This window comes from Leuciscus leuciscus (assembly GCF_965113295.1).
Source record: "Leuciscus leuciscus genome assembly, chromosome: 22".
In the NCBI taxonomy this organism is placed as follows: domain Eukaryota; kingdom Metazoa; phylum Chordata; class Actinopteri; order Cypriniformes; family Leuciscidae; genus Leuciscus; species Leuciscus leuciscus.
In genome coordinates this window covers 2,121,766-2,141,425 of record NC_138746.1, presented here as the reverse complement: position 1 = coordinate 2,141,425, position 19,660 = coordinate 2,121,766, and the positions used below count along the sequence as shown (strand labels likewise).

Sequence of the window (19,660 nt, the reverse complement as noted above, 5' to 3'; positions counted from 1 at the left end):
ATAATAATTGTACTATCGATCATTTATTGACCGTAGGCTATAGAACAGTTGACAAATATGAAGATCAAAACCAAAGAAAAAAATATATAATACTAAACATTTTGACATTGAAGGCAACACCAACAGCAAAGTCAGTTCAGTTCTTGCAGTTGCACTAATTTCGACATGAATGAGTATAATGCAACATTAACATTAATCTCGTGTATGGAAAAATAACTTACAAACTTTGTGCAGTACAGAAATGCACGTGAGGACAATCAGCGCAGTTACAGCGACACCTAGTGGAAAGAGGCGAGCATTGCCATCTTCCATCATTAATAACAGGGGGGAAAACTATAAAATGATTACCAGTCAAAACAATATTGTCAAGAAAATATGTTTAAAAAATATTTCCGATCGAGCAAAACATATGGAATTTTTCATATATTTATTTTATAAGGCACAATGGTAACATTCTTTTAAACTAAAGCAATGAAACAAAATTCAATTGTTGTGCCACTATCATTTTTTGTTATAAAAACGAATATAATTTATAACAAAATGTGAGTTTGATACTTTATCCAATATATTAAGAATTATTATACGTATTGTAAGTATTAACAACACATAATTAATGACATATTATATTTTTTCTTTATTTTTTCTTTCACACACATATACAGCACTTATGTCAAAAAATAAGCTTGAGCAGAAATATTCCCAGCATGCACAACATGTGTTCACATTACACGATGATGCATTTTGGTTGCATTCTGGTTACATTGTAACCAAATCCAATTGCAACTTTGAGAAACATGATACTTTAGTAGCAATTGTAAATACATCTTAATATTGCAGCCTACATTACAGTAATGCTGTGAAATTCCGTTCATGGTCGGTTTTTGTAAAAAGTAGCCTCACATCATTATTAAAATGCAGTTTTAAAAAGTAAAACAAGATTTGCAACTTGTGAAATATATAAAATATACTAGAAGAAATTCTCAACATGTTATGATTTTATATTATTTATCACCCTAATGAGAGATCATTAAACAGTTCATTAGATCATGAATTAATTAGTAGAATCATCAAGAGTATTCTGCGGTAAAACATTATTTTTGAGTTGACTCTACCAAACTGGGGCAGTTATCTCAGATTGTTTTCTGGCTTAACAGATTCTGATCCAGAGAGAAAAACATCTCAAGTTTTTCTTTGATGTCTTTTGCCTGTGGCCTGTCCTCCGGTGTAGAGGACAGCATCTCCTTGATGAATTTATTCTGAAAAAGAAGCATAGCTAAGTTACAGGCTAATCTTAAAGGATTAGTTCACCCCAAAATGAAAATTTCCTAATACTTTTCTCACCCCAATGCCATCCAAGATATCCATGTCTTTCTTTCCTCAGTGGGAGAGAAATTATGTTTTTTGAGGAAAACATTTCTGGATTTTTCTTCTAACAATGGACTTCATTGGTTACCATCGTTTTTAAGTCCAAATCAATGCAGTTTCAAAAGTCTTTGAAGTGTTTAAACGGGCTGTACGTGATCACAGCTGAAGAAGAGGTTGTTATCTAGTGAAACGATAGGTCATTTTCAAAAAATATATATAATTTATAGACTTTTTACCTTCAATAGTTGGGATTGAGCTGATCAGCAAACGGACTGGGAACTACGTCATCACGTTGAAAGGTCACGCCGGCGCCGGCAATACTATTTGAACTACTATTCATATTCATCAGAATGTTATTCATATACTATTCATATTCATATTCACTGAATACTATTACTATATATATAATAGCAAACAATACTATTTGAACTATCCTCCTACGTACGGTCGCATTGTAAACAGTGGGGCGGTACTTCCACCGGCGCCGGCGTGACCTTTCAACGTGATGACGTAGTTCCCTGTCCGTTTGTTGATCAGCTCAATCCGAACTATTGAAGGTAAAAAGTCTATAAATTATTTTTTTTTTTGTTGAAAATGACCTATCGTTTGGCTAGATAACAACCTCTTCTTCAGCTGTGATCGCGTACCGTTTAAAACCCTTCAAAGACTTTTGAAACTGCATTGATTTGGACTTAAAAATGATGGGAACCAATGAAGTCCATTGTTAGAAGAAAAATCCTGGAATGTTTTCCTCAAAAAACATAATTTCTCTCCCACTGAGGAAAGAAAGACATGGATATCTTGGATGGCATTGGGGTGAGTAAATTATTAGTCATCTTACTTCAGTCGGATGACTGTCACAGAAACCTTCCGGAAGCCTTTGATTTCTCAGATCTGGCCACAGCTGCAACGTCAAAAAACAAAACAAAAACGGATTAAATACTAAAATACTTTTTGTGTGTGTGTGCAGATATTGGTAATGCACTGTCATTAAATACAACTGACCTTCGCTCTCTCTCTGCCAGTCGATATTTTCCAGAGCATCTCAAACCATACGAGTCCAAGTGGAAATATGTCTGTTTTTTCGTCATAATTCCTCCCATTTTTCTAAGGTAAAACAACTCAGTTATTTACATTTATTTAAGTGTCTTTATTTAGTCTAAATGTTTCTCTGAGAGACAATAAATGTGTCATCATCACCTGCTCAGGACTCATATATGGTGGTGTTCCTTTGTTTGACCTCTCTATGGGGTCACCGCTGTCAGTGGTCTGATGCACCACCAGCCCAAAGTCTCCGATCTTCACTTGGCCATCAGAGCCGAACAATATGTTATCAGGCTAAAAGGAAAATACATATGGGTAAAATGCTTATCTGTTAAATCACAAGTTTAGTTGCCTCCGATCAACTAAAAGGAAATACCTTCAAGTCTCTGTGGATGAGATTGTTTGAATGGATGTATTCCACTCCACTGATAATTTCATAAAATATTTGATGGATATCCATTGTGGTTCTCTTAATTTCCCTAAAGTTTCTGTCATTTATCCATGTAGTCAGAGTTCCTCCCTCACAGAACTCCATCTGAATAAACAAATACGTCCTGCTGCTGAAACACAGAGAGAAAGAACAAGCTTGACTTGTAGGTTAATATTTCATAATGTGTGGTATTATCTTAAGGGGGTCATTTTGTTATATTTTGTAACATTTTATTTTTCTCCAGTTTGTGCATGTTAAATAATTTTATGCTCATTTTCCCCTCTTTCCATTTTGGCCCTTAAAATGAAACAGGATGTTTTTTTGCTGTGCTTCTGTAAATGTGAAATGAACTTGATGCAACTCAAGTTACACAATTTATCAGTATGTGCATATTCTATCTCTACCAGTTGAGCTAACTCTGTAATAATAGTTCACTCTTAAAGGACCATCACGCTAAATTATATTAATTTACATGTGACATCTCATAAGACGAATGCTGGACTTACTCTTCTGTCACTCTCAGACTTTCCATTCCTGATGTGACTTCATCACTGACATCGTCATCGTCATCATCATCATCATCATCATCATCATTCTCTTCACATCCAGATCTATCAAAGGTCACCACATCTGATGAAGAACCTGATGTGCTGAACATAAAACACATAAACGTCATTATTGAGAAGCACTCAGTGTTTTATGAAAAAACGATGGAGACTTGCTTACTTGGACACTTGGTTTGATATGCAGGTCTCAGAATCTGACCAACATGTAATGTAGCGCACTATGTTTGGGTGATCTACTCTGGCCAATGCCTTCACCTCGGAATCAGCTTTCCTGTATCAAATAAATGCATGAATAAAATAAATAAATGCATGATACATGAGTGAATGAATGCATCCATGCATGAATAAATAAATGCATGAATGAATGCATGATTAATAAATGAATTAATCAATGTATATATAAACGCATGAATAAATTAATGAATTAATAATACATTAATGCATGAATAAATTAATGAATGTATGAATTAATGCATTAATAAATAAATGCATTCATAAATTAATGTAAGAATAAATGTATGAATAAAATAAATAAATGCATGATACATGAGTGAATGAATGCATCCATGCATGAATAAATGAATGCATGATTAATAAATTCATTAATAAATGTATGAATTAATGCATGAATATATAAATGCATGAATACATTAATGAATTAATACATGAAATAAATAAATAAATGCATGAATAAATGCATGAATAAATAATAAATTAATGCATGAATAAATTAATGAATGTATGAATGAATGCATGAATAAATAAATGCATTAATAAATGAATGTAAGAATAAATAAATGCATGAATAAATGAATGTATGTATAAATGTATGAATAAAATAAATAAATGCATGATACATGAGTGAATGAATACACCCATGCATGAATAAATAAATGCATGAATGAATGCATGATTAATAAATGCATTAATAAATGTATGAATTAATGCATGAATAAATATATAAATGCATGAATTAATTAATGAATTAATGCATGAAATAAATAAATAAATGTATGTATAAATGTATGAATAAATAATAAATAAAAGCATGAATAAATCAATGTATGAATTAATGCATGAATGAATAAATAAATAAATAAATGTATGAATAAATAATTAAATGCATAAACAAATGAATGAATGTATGCATAAATACATGTAAATTTAGTGATTTTTTTTAATACCACATACTCATGACAACTGTCCTTTCCAAAATTAGATATAACTTAGTTGTTACTTGTATAATCTTACCCAGTTAAGACGACTTTCTTTACGGCGTAGATCTTGCCATCAAATTTATGCTTTACTTTATAAACGCATCCAAAGCCTCCTTTACCAAGCTCTGTGATCACATTAAAACTCTGAGACAACCTATAGATGATAGAAACATGTCAAACAGCAATATACAGCAGCAAAGCATTATGCATGATCCTATTAACAGAACATTCATTTAAAACATTTTGTTTATTCCTCCTGAATATTATACTGTAAGTTAAACAATTACTTTGGTGGACACAAAATATTGCTTACCCTGAATTTGAGCCCAGTCTATGATCACTGGAACAGGAACTAATCAATAACAAATCATAAATCAATAAAAATAAAATAAAAACATTGGCACACCAAATGCAAAGAGTCATTATAACTAACGATTGTATAAAATAAACACAACACAAACCTCTCTTGGTTGTAACTTTCATTGCTCTCCTCGTCATTCAGTGTCCAGATGCTGGTTTTACTACATTTCTGTATTTTACCTTTCTCCTCCATAATGTACAGTTGTTTCTTTGTGTTTTTTGTTGGCAGTCCCAGGGATTTGGCGATGTGACAGGCCTTTAAACCTCCTGATTTCAGCAGATCCGTCACATGTTTCTCTTCACATGAGTCTCTCGTCTCTCTCGTCACGGACTTCTGCTCTGGTTTGATTGTGTGTTTGATCTCGTTCTTCTTCTTCTCCATTAGATCCCAAACAGGAGGATTTTCGTTAGTCTTAAACACCTGTTTTGATCTCTCTAGGCTGTACAAATGTCTGTTCGCGGTGGATTTGTTTATTCCGAATTCTTTAAAAATGATTAAAACTGTGCTTTCACCATTTTGTCTCAAGAAGTCAACGATCTTCCTCTCCATTTCAGTGTCGGCAGACATTTTGCTTCTGTCCAAATGTTTTAATATAGCTCAGATGCTGTCAGACTCTTGTTCTGCTCCTTCTCCGGTCAGTCTAGAGACCAAAAACTCATACATGAGTTCCGTGTGGGAATTTAAACCAGCCCTTCTAGAACTTTCGGTTTCGATTCCTCGCTTTCCTCAGCTGAGCTGTACTTACGCGTTATAACCTGCCCATCTCTAAGTTTCGAGTCAATATTGCAAACGTTTATTTTTATTCTTCAATTGCTTAGTAAAAATATACACAACACACTATTTAGGGAAAAAATGGAAAATTACTATAGCATAAAAAAAATAAAAAAATTTTTTTTTTTTAAAAAAGGTTTATTGGGGAAAGGTTTATGGGTGATTTGGAAACATGTCAGTCTAATATAGGCCTATTACAAAATGTATTCTCTAATTATTTATTTAAATATTCATTCATTATTAAAGAGCTTACATAACCAAAGGTAAAGGGTAACCATAAGTTCGCTGTTCTGACGTGTACATGACGAATGATTGCACGTTTTACCACATGACGTCACTCCCTTTTGATACTGAATATGAAGACTTTTAACACTTTGACCTTTTCCTTAAAAACAAAACTTTTTAAATCTACAAGTATGTTAAAACTTTAGCTGACACGTTCTGGAATAATCTGATCATATTTTTGATCAGCTGTCAAACTAATTTTGACATTTTATCTTGACACATATGAAGGAGAATGCATTTATTTTGACCTTTACGCAGTCAATAGGATTCTTATTTACAATGACAGCCAGGCAGTTTTAGTATTTATGTACAGTTAAAAGATTTTTATTTTCACAGGAACACGCCAACAATATCCAATCAGATTCACAAACGGTAAAAGAAGAAAATAAATATTGCCCCAAATGTACCACTTTTTCCCACATGACATGTGATTCCATAACCTGTAGACGAGATTAAAAGCTTCATGATTTTAGCTCCAGAATATTATGCAATACAGACACAATAACAAAAGCTGACAGATTCAACTTCTGTTCCAAATGTAATTCATGCACATAAGAAACGGACTGAATCAGAAATGAGTTTTTAGACTATGTAAATTGAACATTTTGTAATTTTTGTAACACAAGTTCTTTCTTTCTTTTGTGGAACACACTTTGATATATGGAAAAGAACCGACATTCTGCTAAAAAACAGCATGAGGATGAGTAAATCATGACACAATTTTCACTTTTTAAAAATGTAGTAACTTTACAGACTGAATTGCACACTCGCCATCTGTTGACTATCAGTCCGAATCTAAAGCACTGTTTGTAAGTTGCTCTATAGAAGCATCTTCTTCTCCTGAAATGTTACAGTATAAGCAACTGCTATAATTATAAATGCATAAAGAGAAGAAGAGATCTCATCAGAAGGTCTTGATGTCTTTATCCGTCTTCAGGACTGTGAAGAATTGATCCAGTTCTCTGATCAGCTCTGTGGCGTCTGGTCTGTCTTCAGGACTGGCGCTCAACATTCGCTCTATGAGCTTGTGCTATTTCATCAGCATCACCCATGAAAAATGAGACAGCATGTTAGATAACGCTCATCTTTGAGTAAGAGGTCATAGCAGGCATTGATCATTTCAGCACTTGCACTAAAGAAAAAGCATGCTCAATGTCAACATTTTGATCGTTTACATTTATGCATTTGGCAGACGCTTTTATCCAAAGCAACTTGCATTGCATTTCAAGGTACACATTTACATTCTTTTAATTTCTTACTTTCCCTGGGAAGCGAACCCATGACCTTAGCGTTGCAAGCGCCAACGCTCTTCTGTTTGAGCTACAGGAAAGCAGATCATGAATTACACTCACCTCAAAGCTAAATTCCTTGGAGAACTTAAGTGGAAAAACCCTATTTCTTCTTATATCATCCCAAATCTAAAAGTCACAACAACAAAAAAAGAAATACTTAATTCCTTATAACATATCAGATAGTTCAAGATGAATGCATAGATTGTATTATTATTATTATATAAAGGTCTAAAAGATGAATCAAACCTTTTTCTTTTCATGCGCTGTGATGAGATTATAGACGAGCTCAAAATATATGAGGCCCAGAGCGTATATGTCCACCTTTTTGTCATAGGATGTTTGACTCGCCTACATTTTCAGTTTGCAACAATGAAAAGCATTTAAACACTGTATGAATCATTATAATCAAGATGAAATCAAAATAAACTCTACTTTGTAAATGCATATTCCTGTGCATGATTCATCACTGAACACTCCAATAGTTTGTATTTGGATTATGGGTTGTGAACAGCGTTTCATGTTGATCTGAATGACTCACCTGCTCCGGGCTCATGTAACTCCGGGTTCCTGTTCGTTTAGTCCGTTCCAGCAGAAGCTCATCGTTGTCATTTTCTGCTGCAGTCACGAGGCCGAAGTCTCCAACCTTCACTCCTCCATCACTGCTGAACATGATGTTTAGAGGCTGAAACAAAGAAACAGAGCGATCAAAACTGAGTCCAAAACAGGGTTAAATTAAACTTTTTGTTAAAAAAAAAAAAAAAAAATTAACCCTATGACTATATTATAGACATGTTTAAAAAATAAATAATAAAAAAAGACAAATTCACACAACAAAATGACTCAAATTTCAAATGAAAACAGAAATTCAAAATATGAATAAAAACTATAATATATATATATATATTAGTTAATTAATAATACTAAAATAACACAGATTCAAATTTACCTCCTTAATTTAAATTCCTGTAGCAAACAGAATTTTGTCATTTTAATTGAATTATAATGTAATTTTTTTATTAATACGTTACATTTTTCAGTATATTTTACCGTTGAACATAAACATAAATTCCAGAAACATTAGATCATGTTAATAATTAATGTTTGAAATGACACTTATATATGCATATATTTTTCATTACATTTAATACATTTATTTTCATTTACTAATGAAATTCCTCAGTTGGGTGACTGCATTGACTTATTAAATTCCTCTTGCTGTCATTTCGTTATGTCGTGGCCAATTCAGTTCAAATTCACACTCAAGGATTAAATTGGAGCCAATTCTTAATGAGGTCATGAACTGCATTTTTATTTTTATTTTAATATGTTCTCAGAGGTCCATTTATATTCTTAGCAAGGTTTTACATCAAAAAACAAAGTAATATTTCTATCCTGTTTTTGACCCTCTCTTTCAAACACTCTGTTCCTATTTTGCACCCGACGCACAGCGGACTTTTCCCTCCACAGACGTACGTCGTAAATTAGGGAATGAACTTGCGCTCCCGGGGGCGGTTCAGTGTAAAGAGGAGGCGTGTTCCGGCGCAAACGTTCCCTGGTGCTATTTTGCAGTTTCTGAAAACAATTCCGCCACAGACCAGGAGAAACCCAGTCTAAAGTCAGTGGCGCGTTCAGATGCTATTTTAAGGGCGCATGCTTGGCCATGATGTAGCGTGTGCACAACACACACACACTTCGCTTCTCTCATCTACACAGACGCAGCAGTTCACATTTTTGCAAACCATACATAATTACAAGGAAAAATATTACCACACGAGGGAAATCATTGTGGTGTCCATGAAGATGTGAAAAAATAGGCATAAATCTAGCTTACACATTTACCCAAATTATCATACGCCTGTTTAACCGAAGCTAATTTGGGTGTGTTTCTCCATCCCCAATGTCACTTCTCTGTGTTTTACGGCCCTGACGAGAACGTCGGTCTCCTCGGCTGTGAACCGCTCCTGGCGTGCGCCTGGCAAATCCGCCGTTATAATAGCAGTCCGCCATGGAACAAGCGCGCTTGCTCTTAAAGGGAATGTGAGATGACGCTCTGATTGGTTTATTTTATGTTATGCCCAAACCACACCCATGAGTAATGAAGCCAACACATTTTAGATTTGTGTCGGGCGCAAGAGTCATTTATCCCGCCGGTATAATAGCAACAGCGCCCGAGACCCGCCCACAAAGTTACTTGCGTTTCGCGTTTGATACTTGCGTTTCAGATCGTTAATATAGGGCCCCTTATGTCAAAAGTTCATTTGATTTCACAATTCACGAGCTCTTTAATTCTGAGTTGTGTCCGATGCCTGATGTAAACTCGTTTTAACGAGGTGCTCACCTTCAGGTCTCTGTGGATCAAGCCCTTGGAGTGAATGTAGTCCACGGCCGTCAGCACCTCTCTGCTGATCCATGCCGCATCCGTTCTCCTCTCTGGGAAACGTTCCTTTGAAGAGTTTCTTTCATCAATCCAGGCACGCAGCGTGTCTCCCTCACAAAGCTCCATCTGAATGTAAAGGAACTTTGTCCCCTGGCCACTGCCAGAACTAAAGCCAACAGATACATGGATTTTTAGCAGAACAAATGTTTGATGTTTTTTTTTTAAGTCCATGTTAATGTTAATGTTAGTAGAACAATAGGGACTGCACGACTATTACTATTAGTGCGTTGCGTCTGTGTCGAGGAGTCATGAAACACTTTCAGTCAGCCATAGGGTCGGGAATTGAAAATCGATTCCAATTCTGGAATCAAATACTTGAGGTCATGAATCGGATACTTGTCATAAAATAATTAAGATTCTCTTATCGATTCCTTATTTGTGCAGTTTAAAGGCTTAGTTCACCCAAAAATTACTCTCCCTCATGTTGTTCCAACCCCGTAAGACTTTCGTTCATCTTCGGAACACAAATTAAGATATTTTTTATTAAAGGGTAACTAAACCTTAAAACAACTTTTTTTTAGTTAATCATCTGTAAGACTGCGGCTAATTTTTTTGACATTTTAGTTTAAAGTGTTTTAATTCTACAATATATGGAGTAAAAACGTCTGAGTGCTGCCCTCTTCGGGTTGAACAGTGGCTACTGCAGTTGAGTCTTCCTATTGGAAGTTGTGGTGCCCTCTGACGTCAGCGGGAACCAGCTAACCACGCCCTTGCCTACAGAGAGGTGCGTCTCAGATGCACGCCCCCTCTCCACTGGGCTTTGCCCACTTTTCCAGCATTTTTCAAATATTGCCAGTGGGTGGAGTCAGGTTCTGACCAGAGGTTTAGTTACCCTTTAAATCTGAGAGCTGTCTCACTCCTTCAAAGGCTTCTATAGGATCGAAACTTGCTGGCCCAGAAGGTTAGTAAAGACATCGTTAAAATAGTCCAAGTGACTACAGTGGCTCAACCTTAAGTTTATCAAGCGAAAAGAATACTTTTTGTGCGCAAAAACAAACAAAAATAACGACTTTATTCAACTCTTCATGTTCTTCTGTGTGGCCGTCAGAGTCAGCATCACACGCATCACACAAATGACCAGCATCGGCCAATAGTGAGCCTCCGTTCTGATGTACAACCCAGAAGCGCTGCGCTATTACACTACGTGAACTCAGAGAAACACAGAAGAAAATGAAGAGTTGAATAAAGTCACTTTTTTTGCGCACAAAAAGTATTCTCGTCGCTTGATAAACTTGAAGGAACACTCCACCGTTTTTTGAAATAGGGCTTATTCACCGTCTTTCCTATATTTAAATAGGTGGGCAAACGCATTTTTGTCTCAGTGCATGCATTGTTTTAGTTTGGCAACGCCGCCGCTAGCTTAGCTTAGCATAATGAATGGAATCCTTTGTTGCCAGCTAGCATGTTGTTAGTAAAAGTGATAAAAAAACAAAACAAATTACTTCTTGTGGCCTGCGTATTCACAACGAGTACAAATAGCAATGCAGATTAAGATTAGGCGATTTCCTAGGCAGATATTGACATGGGACTGTATTGGGGGAAGCACAGGCGAAGCACTGCTACTTGGGCACAGAGATATCACGCAACACCTGAAATCCCCCCACTTTGAGCCATCGATGGCAGTACCTTGTCCCACTCGCCACAGCACAGACACTCTATTTCAGTCGGCATAGGTTGGCATATTCCCCCACACTCACACCACCAGTTCGTGTTGGCTCTCATCCTCACGTCCTCAGGCTGTTGAGCGATCGCAACCTCCTCCTCCTGTCGTTCTATTTCCAAAGCACGCAGCTCCTCCTCTCAAACTCTGGTTCATAGAGGTATGGTTCTGGATCTTGACTGTCTGAGAAGTCACCCTCTTCGTCTCTCACAAAATCCGCCATGTTCATCGCCATTCACTATATCTACTGTAGGAAAAACAGCCAGCTACTATTCACGCCGGTATGTTGACGGAAGTTGGGGGATTTCAGGTGTTGTGTGATATCTCTGCGCCCAAGTAGCAGTTCTTCGCCTGTGCTTCCCCCATGTCAATATCTGCCTAGGAAATCGCCTAGTCTTAATCTGCATTGCTATTTGTACTCGTTGTGAATACGCAGGCCACAAGAAGTAATTATTTTATTTTATTTTTTATCACTTTTACTCACGACATGCTAGCTGGCAACAAAGGATTCCATTCATTATGCTAAGCTAAGCTAGCAGCGGCGCTGCCAAACTAAAACAATGCATGCACTGAGACAAAAATGCGTTTGCCCACCTATCTAAATGTAGGAAAGACGGTGAATAAGCCCTATTTCAAAAAACGGTGGAGTGTTCCTTTAAGGTTGAGCCACTGTAGTCACTTGGACTATTTTAACAATGTCTTTATTAACTTTCTGGGCCGGCAAGTTTCGATCCCATAGAAGCCTGTGGAGGAGTGAGCCAGCTCTCAGATTTAATACAAAATATCTTAATTTGTGTTCTGAAGATGAACGAAAGTCTTACGGGGTTGGAACAACATGAGGGAGAGTAATTACTGACAGAACTTTCATTTTTGGGGGAACTAACCCTTTAATATGACTTTAAACCATTCAAGAGCGAGTCGACTCACGCTGAGCTGCAGGCATGAGTAACAGTATATACTATATTGTGGAGCTCTTAAAGTAACACCAGCCTAATATTGCTGCTAGCCTGGCTAACGTCAGACCTCGTCTCATTGAGATGTGGTCTGGGAACCACGTTCATTTTCTCGTATTTGAGGCGTGGTTTACGAATGCCCAGAGACGTTTATTGGACGCTACGAATGTCTATCAAATGCGCCTGTACGTAGCTCATAGCCAATCGTTTCAATTATACCAGATGACGTATGTAGAGCGACAGAAATTCGACGAGGAAGAAGACGAAATAAACTTGCGTTCTAAACTACTTAGAACACTATCTAAGGCTGCATCGAAAGGTAACTTCGTGTCTGGTGCCATGTTGGATCCATAGTTATAAACAAACTGCTTCGGTGTGTCGCATAGACGTCGTCATCGTCTTGCTGCTCCCTCTCCGTTCTGTTATTGGTTCCCTTTTTTAGGGGAAAATCTGGTCCATAGTGTCAAGGCTGACTAGCAGCGTGAATAAAATTGCGCTGCGCTCAAGGCATCATGGGGAAACCCAGGCTATATTGCTTTATGCTGCTGCATTCTCTAAAAAAACACCACTAATCAAACAAAAGACAAAGAGAAAATTCACTCGCTGTTCTTGACTGAATAACTATATTTGTAATGTATATTTTATTTATAAAGTGTTATAAATACATTTGTGTTATTTTTACATTTGATTAGTTTGTGTACCCGAATACCTGAAATGCTTAAAACACGGTTTATTTCAATTGTATATTTGTTCAGTTGTATTTATTTGCTGTGATTGATCTTTTTGAATTTATATTAGTTAAGGCTAGTTGTTTTCGCTACGGTATTTTTAAACCACAGGCAAATGTTCCTCGTGTTCGTGTTCTTTAGCCTGTTGATTTTTGTTCGTGGTATTCAGCAACAATGAAATGTGAATGATATCTTAGTCTTTTTTTTTAACCTTTTTTGGAATCGCTAAGAATCGTAATCGCTAAAATCCAAACGATACCCAACCCTAGTCAGGCAGGCCCTTGTTCGTTTTAGAACGAGTTGTGTTTTGCTGAATTACTCTGAGAAGGTCTCTGAAGACTCGTGTCTGTACGCCGTGTCCTCTTCCCAAGCTGTGTAGTAGCGGACGATGTTGGCGTTATTAAAATCAGCCAAAGCACCAACCTCACGAAGAGCTTTGCTGTGGAGAAACAGAAGATATCATGACATTATGTTATGTAAATGTAGATGTCGTTGTACTGTGGCTGCCGTCGCATCATCAAAGTGGATGCTGCACACTGGTGGTGTTGAGGAGAGATCCCCTGATATAATTGTAAAGCGCTTTGGGTGTACAGTAGTACATATGAAAGCGCTATATAAATGCCTCATTCATTCATTCATTCATTCAGATGTAGTACAAAAACAAAAGGTATATTGCTATTGTGCCTTTTCTTGGACATCATAGACATACAAGCAATTAAAAGCAAAATTAAATTACATTAAGACTTTTAATTGACTTACTCTCGACCCTTCACGATCTTCACAGCATAATATTTTTTCTCCAGCTTTCGTCTTGCCTTGAAAACTCGCCCGAAGCCACCTTTGCCAATCGGAGTTATTGAGTCAAAGTCTTCTAAAAACCTACAAAGATAAACAACTATTTTCAAAAAGCTATACTGATTGACAAAAACATTGGTAATAAACTGCATAGTTAAAAATGAAAACATTTAGGTTATGATTTGCCTTGATTTTACAGCTTGGTTTGAAGGTTGATCTCTAGATGACTTTGCCAGATTGTGTCCATTCATTTTAGGAACATTCTATGAATGAAAATATAAGAAACAATCAAATAAAAGAAAAAAACTAATTTAAAAGACACTTTTCTTACTTTGGAGATGCATTGAAATTGGATTCATAAACACCAAGTTACATTTTTCAATAGAACTTTGAATTTCCCTTTCCATTGGTCTCATTTTACAGATTTGACAGCCACTACTTTATGGAGGATACTCGTATATAAGAGAGCTGCACGATTCTGGATAAACTGAGAATCACGATTTTTTTTGGTTTAATGTAGAGATCATGATTTTGAATAGACAACTAAACAAAATAACATGTCATTTACTAGAGGTTCTGACAAATGTTGATTGCTGCAATCTATTTAAAAATATTAAATTAATGAATGATTTTTTTTTTTATAAAAAAAATTATTCAATGACTCCCTCATAAAGACTTAATTTGTTTCATCACTGGATGAATCTGCTTTTTGAATGAGTCTCTTGAATGAATGACTCAATGACAAATCAAACATTTTAACTGTCACAATGTATCGATACCCTCTTTATTTGAAGCAAGTTACATTTAAAAAAAAAAAGGTGATTTACTATATTTTGATACCGTAGACATCAGTATTTATATCCGAACTATAAACTTTAATCCCCTGTGATCATTTGAATGATTGTAAGACAGGAATAATGATACTGTGTGGTTGAAAATATATTTCATACCTATACTTGATCTGCTCTCTCTGGCTCAGATCACAGATCTGAATGTTTGCTGTGATCGTACTTGTCAAAGGTTTAATAGCTGTCATTTAGGAATAAGATCACATGGGTATTTGAATGGAGATTGTAATTTCTTAATGATTAATCGTGCAGCTCTATCATATAATGAAGCACAGCATACACAACCCGATACCTCACATATGTTTTGCTTCCCTAAACATTTTCATTGTTACAGTAAACTTTCATTATTATTGTAAACTTATTAATGTTCCAATACCTCTTTACCCTGGGCCAGGCCGTTAGGTGACAGAAGAAAAGTTGGTGCTAATCTAAAAGAAAATGTATATTTTTTATTACTGATGATGAAACAATTATGTAAAATCTAAAATATGACATTTAACAACTGTAAAAGCTTACTTTATTTTTGGCTTCACATCCAGTCTCACGGGCTCCAGGTTCACACACTGTAATACAGTTTGTATTTCATAAGTTTATGAAACTAATAGCCTCTTATACGTTATTGCTTGAAGTCAAAAATGCAAATGCTGCCAATAACACAGACTGGACTCACAGGACTTATGGCCATAGGAGAACTGACCGCAGATGGGTCTTTGAAGACGACATTATCACTTGAGCTGGGAGTTTCACACGGGCTGTTTGATGAGAGTCGAGCATCCTCAGATTGACTATAAAACAGATGAACAGTCAACTGCATTGCATCTTTATATCATTACATATGTGACCCTGGATCACAAAACCAGTCTCGAGTCGCACTGGTATATCTGTGGCAATAGCCAACAATACATTGTATGGGTCAAAATTATAGATTTTTCTTTTATGCCAAAAATCATTAGGATATTAAGTAAAGATCATGTTCCATGAAGATATTTTGTACATTTCCTATCGGAAATATACAAAATAAATGTTTGTGAGTGAATGCGGCACAATCATGAACATAGATGCACAACTTTAAAGGAGATTTTCTCAATGTTTAGATTTTTTTGCACCCTCAGATTCCAGATTTTCAATACTTGTATCTCGGCCAAAATATTGTCCTATTCTAACAAACCATAAATCAATGGAAAGCTTATTTATTCAGCTTCCATGTGATGTATAAATCTCAATTTAAAAAATTTGACCCATGTGACTGGTTTTGTGGTCCAGGGTCACATATTATAATGTTGTTTCATTCCTTTAAACTCACGCCGTCTCTTGGGTTTGTGAAGAGGTGTCATCTTCCGAACTCTGTTAATTATAAAACATACATGTGCATTAGTCAACACTAACACAGACAACACACACAAAGCTGAATTTCTGAAGGGTCCTGCCTGTGTGGTCCAGTCACACTGATCACGAAGTTCAGTCCAAGCGTGCTGAGCAGCGTTTTGCTTCGCCTCTTTTGAGCTCTTTCCTTGTCCTTCAGGATATTCCTTCCCGTCTATGACAACTTTATACACAAACCTGAAGAAGCAAATGTCAGTTTTACTTTCCAACTCGAACACATATGAACTGTGACGGGCTGTGCAAGACTTACTCTGGGTTGTGAGGAGGGCCTATTTTGTCCACTAATTTGAAATCATGCACACGATTATTTTTCTGGCAGAAGTTATTGAGATATGCAATGTAGTTGTGGCCAGCCGTGGAGCTTCGGGAATCATCAGCAATACTCAAACTCAGACGGTCCAGGCTAGGACTTATATCAAGGACAAAATAAGCAGATCAACACATGAAAAAACATAGTAAAAGAGCCTATTTTTTCTGAAGAAAGACCGGTTGAGAAGCACTGATAAAAAGCTGACATTATAATCGTTGTTCATTATTTACCTACAAGCTGCGACCTCTGACCCCGGTGCTTTATTGCTGTTCTCGTCAAACACCTTAAATGCAAAATAGAATGTCAAACACAAATCATAAATTACAGATAATCCAAGTGGACAGATGTCGTGTCACCTCTGTATTTTGTGTTTTGCATAACTCTTCATAAACGCGGGAAGCTGCGGCCTCTTTGGCTTCCTTCTTATTATTTCCATAAGCCTCTGGAAACTCTCTGTCACCGCAGACAAACTTACAGGCATAAACACACAATCTGCACACAAAAGACAAGAGAGAAGTCTGGAATCAAGTTGTATATCTTTCTAAGAGCTGGAATTAATTTAGCAATTTGTGCAAGTTTTCATTTAACAAGTACTTTTCTCTCTTTTCTAGATCTTTTCTTTTCTCTTCTGGATGAATCCGAAGATCAAGCATAAGAGCAAATGTATTGAACACTCACTGAGTAGAGTTTCCTAGATCCATCTTTGTGCTTTCAAGGGCCTTGAAAAATAACCTGCTCTTCTGTGAATGTTCATTGAGCCAACATGTGTAATTCCGCATGGGTATATTCATGTTGCTGGAGATGTTCTGAACAGATGACGTCGTCTGCAGTTAAAGACAGAAACAAAGAATTTCCATATATAATTATACATGACAATAAAATTAATATGAAATGTTAAATATAGAATAGCAAATATGTACACAGCTGTGCTAGTGCTAGACTCAAACAACTATTTCATGCTACATATACTGTATAACATTTTAATTACAGATTTTATGTTGTGAATGCTCTATATATATACTTTTTTTTTTTTTTTACATACACACACTAGTAGTCTCTTAAACTCACCAAGGCTGCATTCATTTGATCAAGAATACAGTAAAAACAGTAATATTGTGAAATATTATTACAATTTAAATATCTGGTTTCTGTTGTAATATATTTTAAAGTGCAATTTATTCCTGTGATCAAAGAAGAATTTTCAGCATCATTACTCCAGTCTTCAGTGTCACACATCGTTCTAAGATAATTTCTTATTATTATCAATTTTGAAAGCAGTTTTAGTTGCTTTTTCATTTGTTTCTTTAAAAAAAATAAAAATAAACACAGGATTCAAATCTTTGGTGCAAGTATGAAATTAATACTTAATGGGTAATTAATACTTTTATTTAGCAAATGCATATTAAAATGATAAAAAAAAGATAGAATAGATATTTATGCAATTAATAAATATTACAAAAAAGTTATATTTATAATAAATGCTGTTCTTTTGAACTTTCTATTCATTGAAGAATCCTGAAAAACAATGTCTCTCAGTTTCCACAAAAATATTAGGCAGCACAACAGTGTTTAACATTATTAATAATAAAAGTTTCTTGAGCATCAAATCATCATATTAGAGTGATTTCTGAAGGATCATGTGACACTGAAGACTGGAGTAATGATGCTGTAAATTCAGCTTTAATCACAGGAATAAATTACATTTTACTATATATTCACATAGAAAACAGCTGTTTTAAAATGTAATAATATTTTTCATTTTTACTGTATTTTAGATCAAATAAATGCAGCCTTGGTGAGATTAAGAGACTGCTTTCAAAAACATTTAAAAAAAACTTAATATTTCCAAACTTTTGACCGAAATAAAACAGAAATCATACAGAATGATTAGGTTTAGGACATAGAAGATATGGTTTGTACTGCTAAAAATCAGATCTATGGAAAGTTCCCATTAAACATGAAACCCTAACGTGTGTGTGTGTGTTACTTATATTACAAGTTATTATATAAGTAACACACACGCGCGCGCGTTAATATTTTTAATAATTGTTAATAACATATATCTACTCACAGACTCGGGATTGGGAGAGCTCTTGAGGCCATCAAGGGCGTTCTTGGCCGCACTCTGCTTTGCCTCCTTCTTGGATTTCCCAGTGCCATCAGGAAACCGCTGACCATTAACAATAGCCCTCATGGTGAATCTTAGATTAAAGATTAAAACATTTGATCACGAAACAGTTACAATAATGTTACAGTCATTGACTTTGTATCATTTGCACAGACACTGATCCTCAGCTATATGTGTATTTTGATTGAATGAATGATATTTGCATACGTTTTGTTGTGGCTCGGTCCCTCATTGGATCCCTCCTCATACTTCACTGTGCATGTTGTCTTCTGCTGGTACTCATTCAGCAGAGAAATATAATTCCTTGACAGAGACTCCATATTGCACTGTTAAAAATAACTACATAAGCAGACAGCGACACAACTTCACTGCATGTTTACCTTGATCAGCTCGTGAACGTCATTTCTTCACCGGACGAACACAAAAACACTCGTTACGTGATTTCATGTCAGGTTTAAACGGTAATAATAGTGTCAGTTCACACTGACATACATCACAGCTTACAAATATACGTAACTTTCATTTCTTTGTATCATTTAGTTCGATTAAGTTTCGATTTCCGGAATTCAACGTCATCGCCACACAGTGGATTGACCAATCAAAAGCCAAGCATGAATGAATAGACCACGCCTACCTGAAAAATAACATTCCTTTAAAGTACAGTTATATAAATGTATATTCTCTTACGTACAGAGAAATACATTACCAGGTATAATACTAAAAATACGTGTTGCAGCAAGTTACAAACAATAATATAAAATCGAAACGTTTTATGACTTAAGAATTGTTTCTCTTTTTTACATTGGGTTTCATAAAATATTATAAAATGTTTCTGAGTATGAAATTTGACAAGTAACAGAAAAAGATAAATTAATAAAACCTCATTCATTAAATATAAACACACAACTGCATGAAAATGTTTGGTAATCATAATGAATTGGTAAAGAATATTTCTAGGAGAAAACCACAGTAATTTAAATGATGCTTAACTTATTTTATGTTATATAATTTTAGGCTAACTGGAGAAAGCTATTAATTATTGTTCATCTGTAAATATCACAGTATAGTCACAGTCCATCCCACAATG

General features: G+C 35.6%; 1 protein-coding gene and 2 long non-coding RNA genes across 3 annotated transcripts in view; 2 read left to right on the top strand and 1 right to left on the bottom strand.

Moving 5' to 3' along the window:
* The window catches only part of LOC309486272, a 233,032-nt gene that overhangs the window by 71,640 nt on the left and 141,732 nt on the right, over positions 1 to 19,660 (top strand). The window lies entirely within an intron of this gene.
* The window catches only part of LOC309486291, a 77,642-nt gene that overhangs the window by 38,224 nt on the left and 19,758 nt on the right, over positions 1 to 19,660 (top strand). The gene's annotated exons all lie outside the window — the stretch shown is intronic.
* Positions 611 to 19,613, bottom strand: eif2ak2 (eukaryotic translation initiation factor 2-alpha kinase 2). Its single transcript, XM_082154329.1, has 29 exons — positions 18,781 to 19,613; positions 18,517 to 18,646; positions 17,124 to 17,269; positions 16,802 to 16,937; positions 16,676 to 16,728; positions 16,386 to 16,544; positions 16,180 to 16,312; positions 16,056 to 16,096; positions 15,423 to 15,537; positions 15,269 to 15,315; positions 15,129 to 15,180; positions 14,091 to 14,167; positions 13,869 to 13,988; positions 13,429 to 13,548; positions 9,670 to 9,874; positions 7,870 to 8,013; positions 7,578 to 7,679; positions 7,392 to 7,457; positions 6,947 to 7,069; positions 5,084 to 5,580; positions 4,936 to 4,974; positions 4,657 to 4,776; positions 3,566 to 3,676; positions 3,346 to 3,489; positions 2,786 to 2,969; positions 2,566 to 2,703; positions 2,371 to 2,472; positions 2,207 to 2,269; positions 611 to 1,256 (listed from the first exon to the last, which is right to left on the bottom strand). The coding sequence occupies exons 1-29, from the start codon at positions 18,891 to 18,893 to the stop codon at positions 1,131 to 1,133; spliced, it is 3,606 nt and encodes a 1,201-aa protein (XP_082010455.1). The 5' UTR covers positions 18,894 to 19,613; the 3' UTR covers positions 611 to 1,130.

Excerpts from the sequence above, each read along its gene's own strand:
- eif2ak2 (XM_082154329.1), bottom strand. The coding sequence starts at position 18,893 with ATGGAGTCTCTGTCAAGGAATTATATTTCTCTGCTGAATGAGTACCAG. Across the intron at positions 4,777-4,935 it reads AGACTGGGCTCAAATTCAGG|GTTGTCTCAGAGTTTTAATG; the intron begins GTAAGCAATATT and ends TATCATCTATAG. Across the intron at positions 2,270-2,370 it reads CTGGCAGAGAGAGAGCGAAG|CTGTGGCCAGATCTGAGAAA; the intron begins GTCAGTTGTATT and ends TTGACGTTGCAG.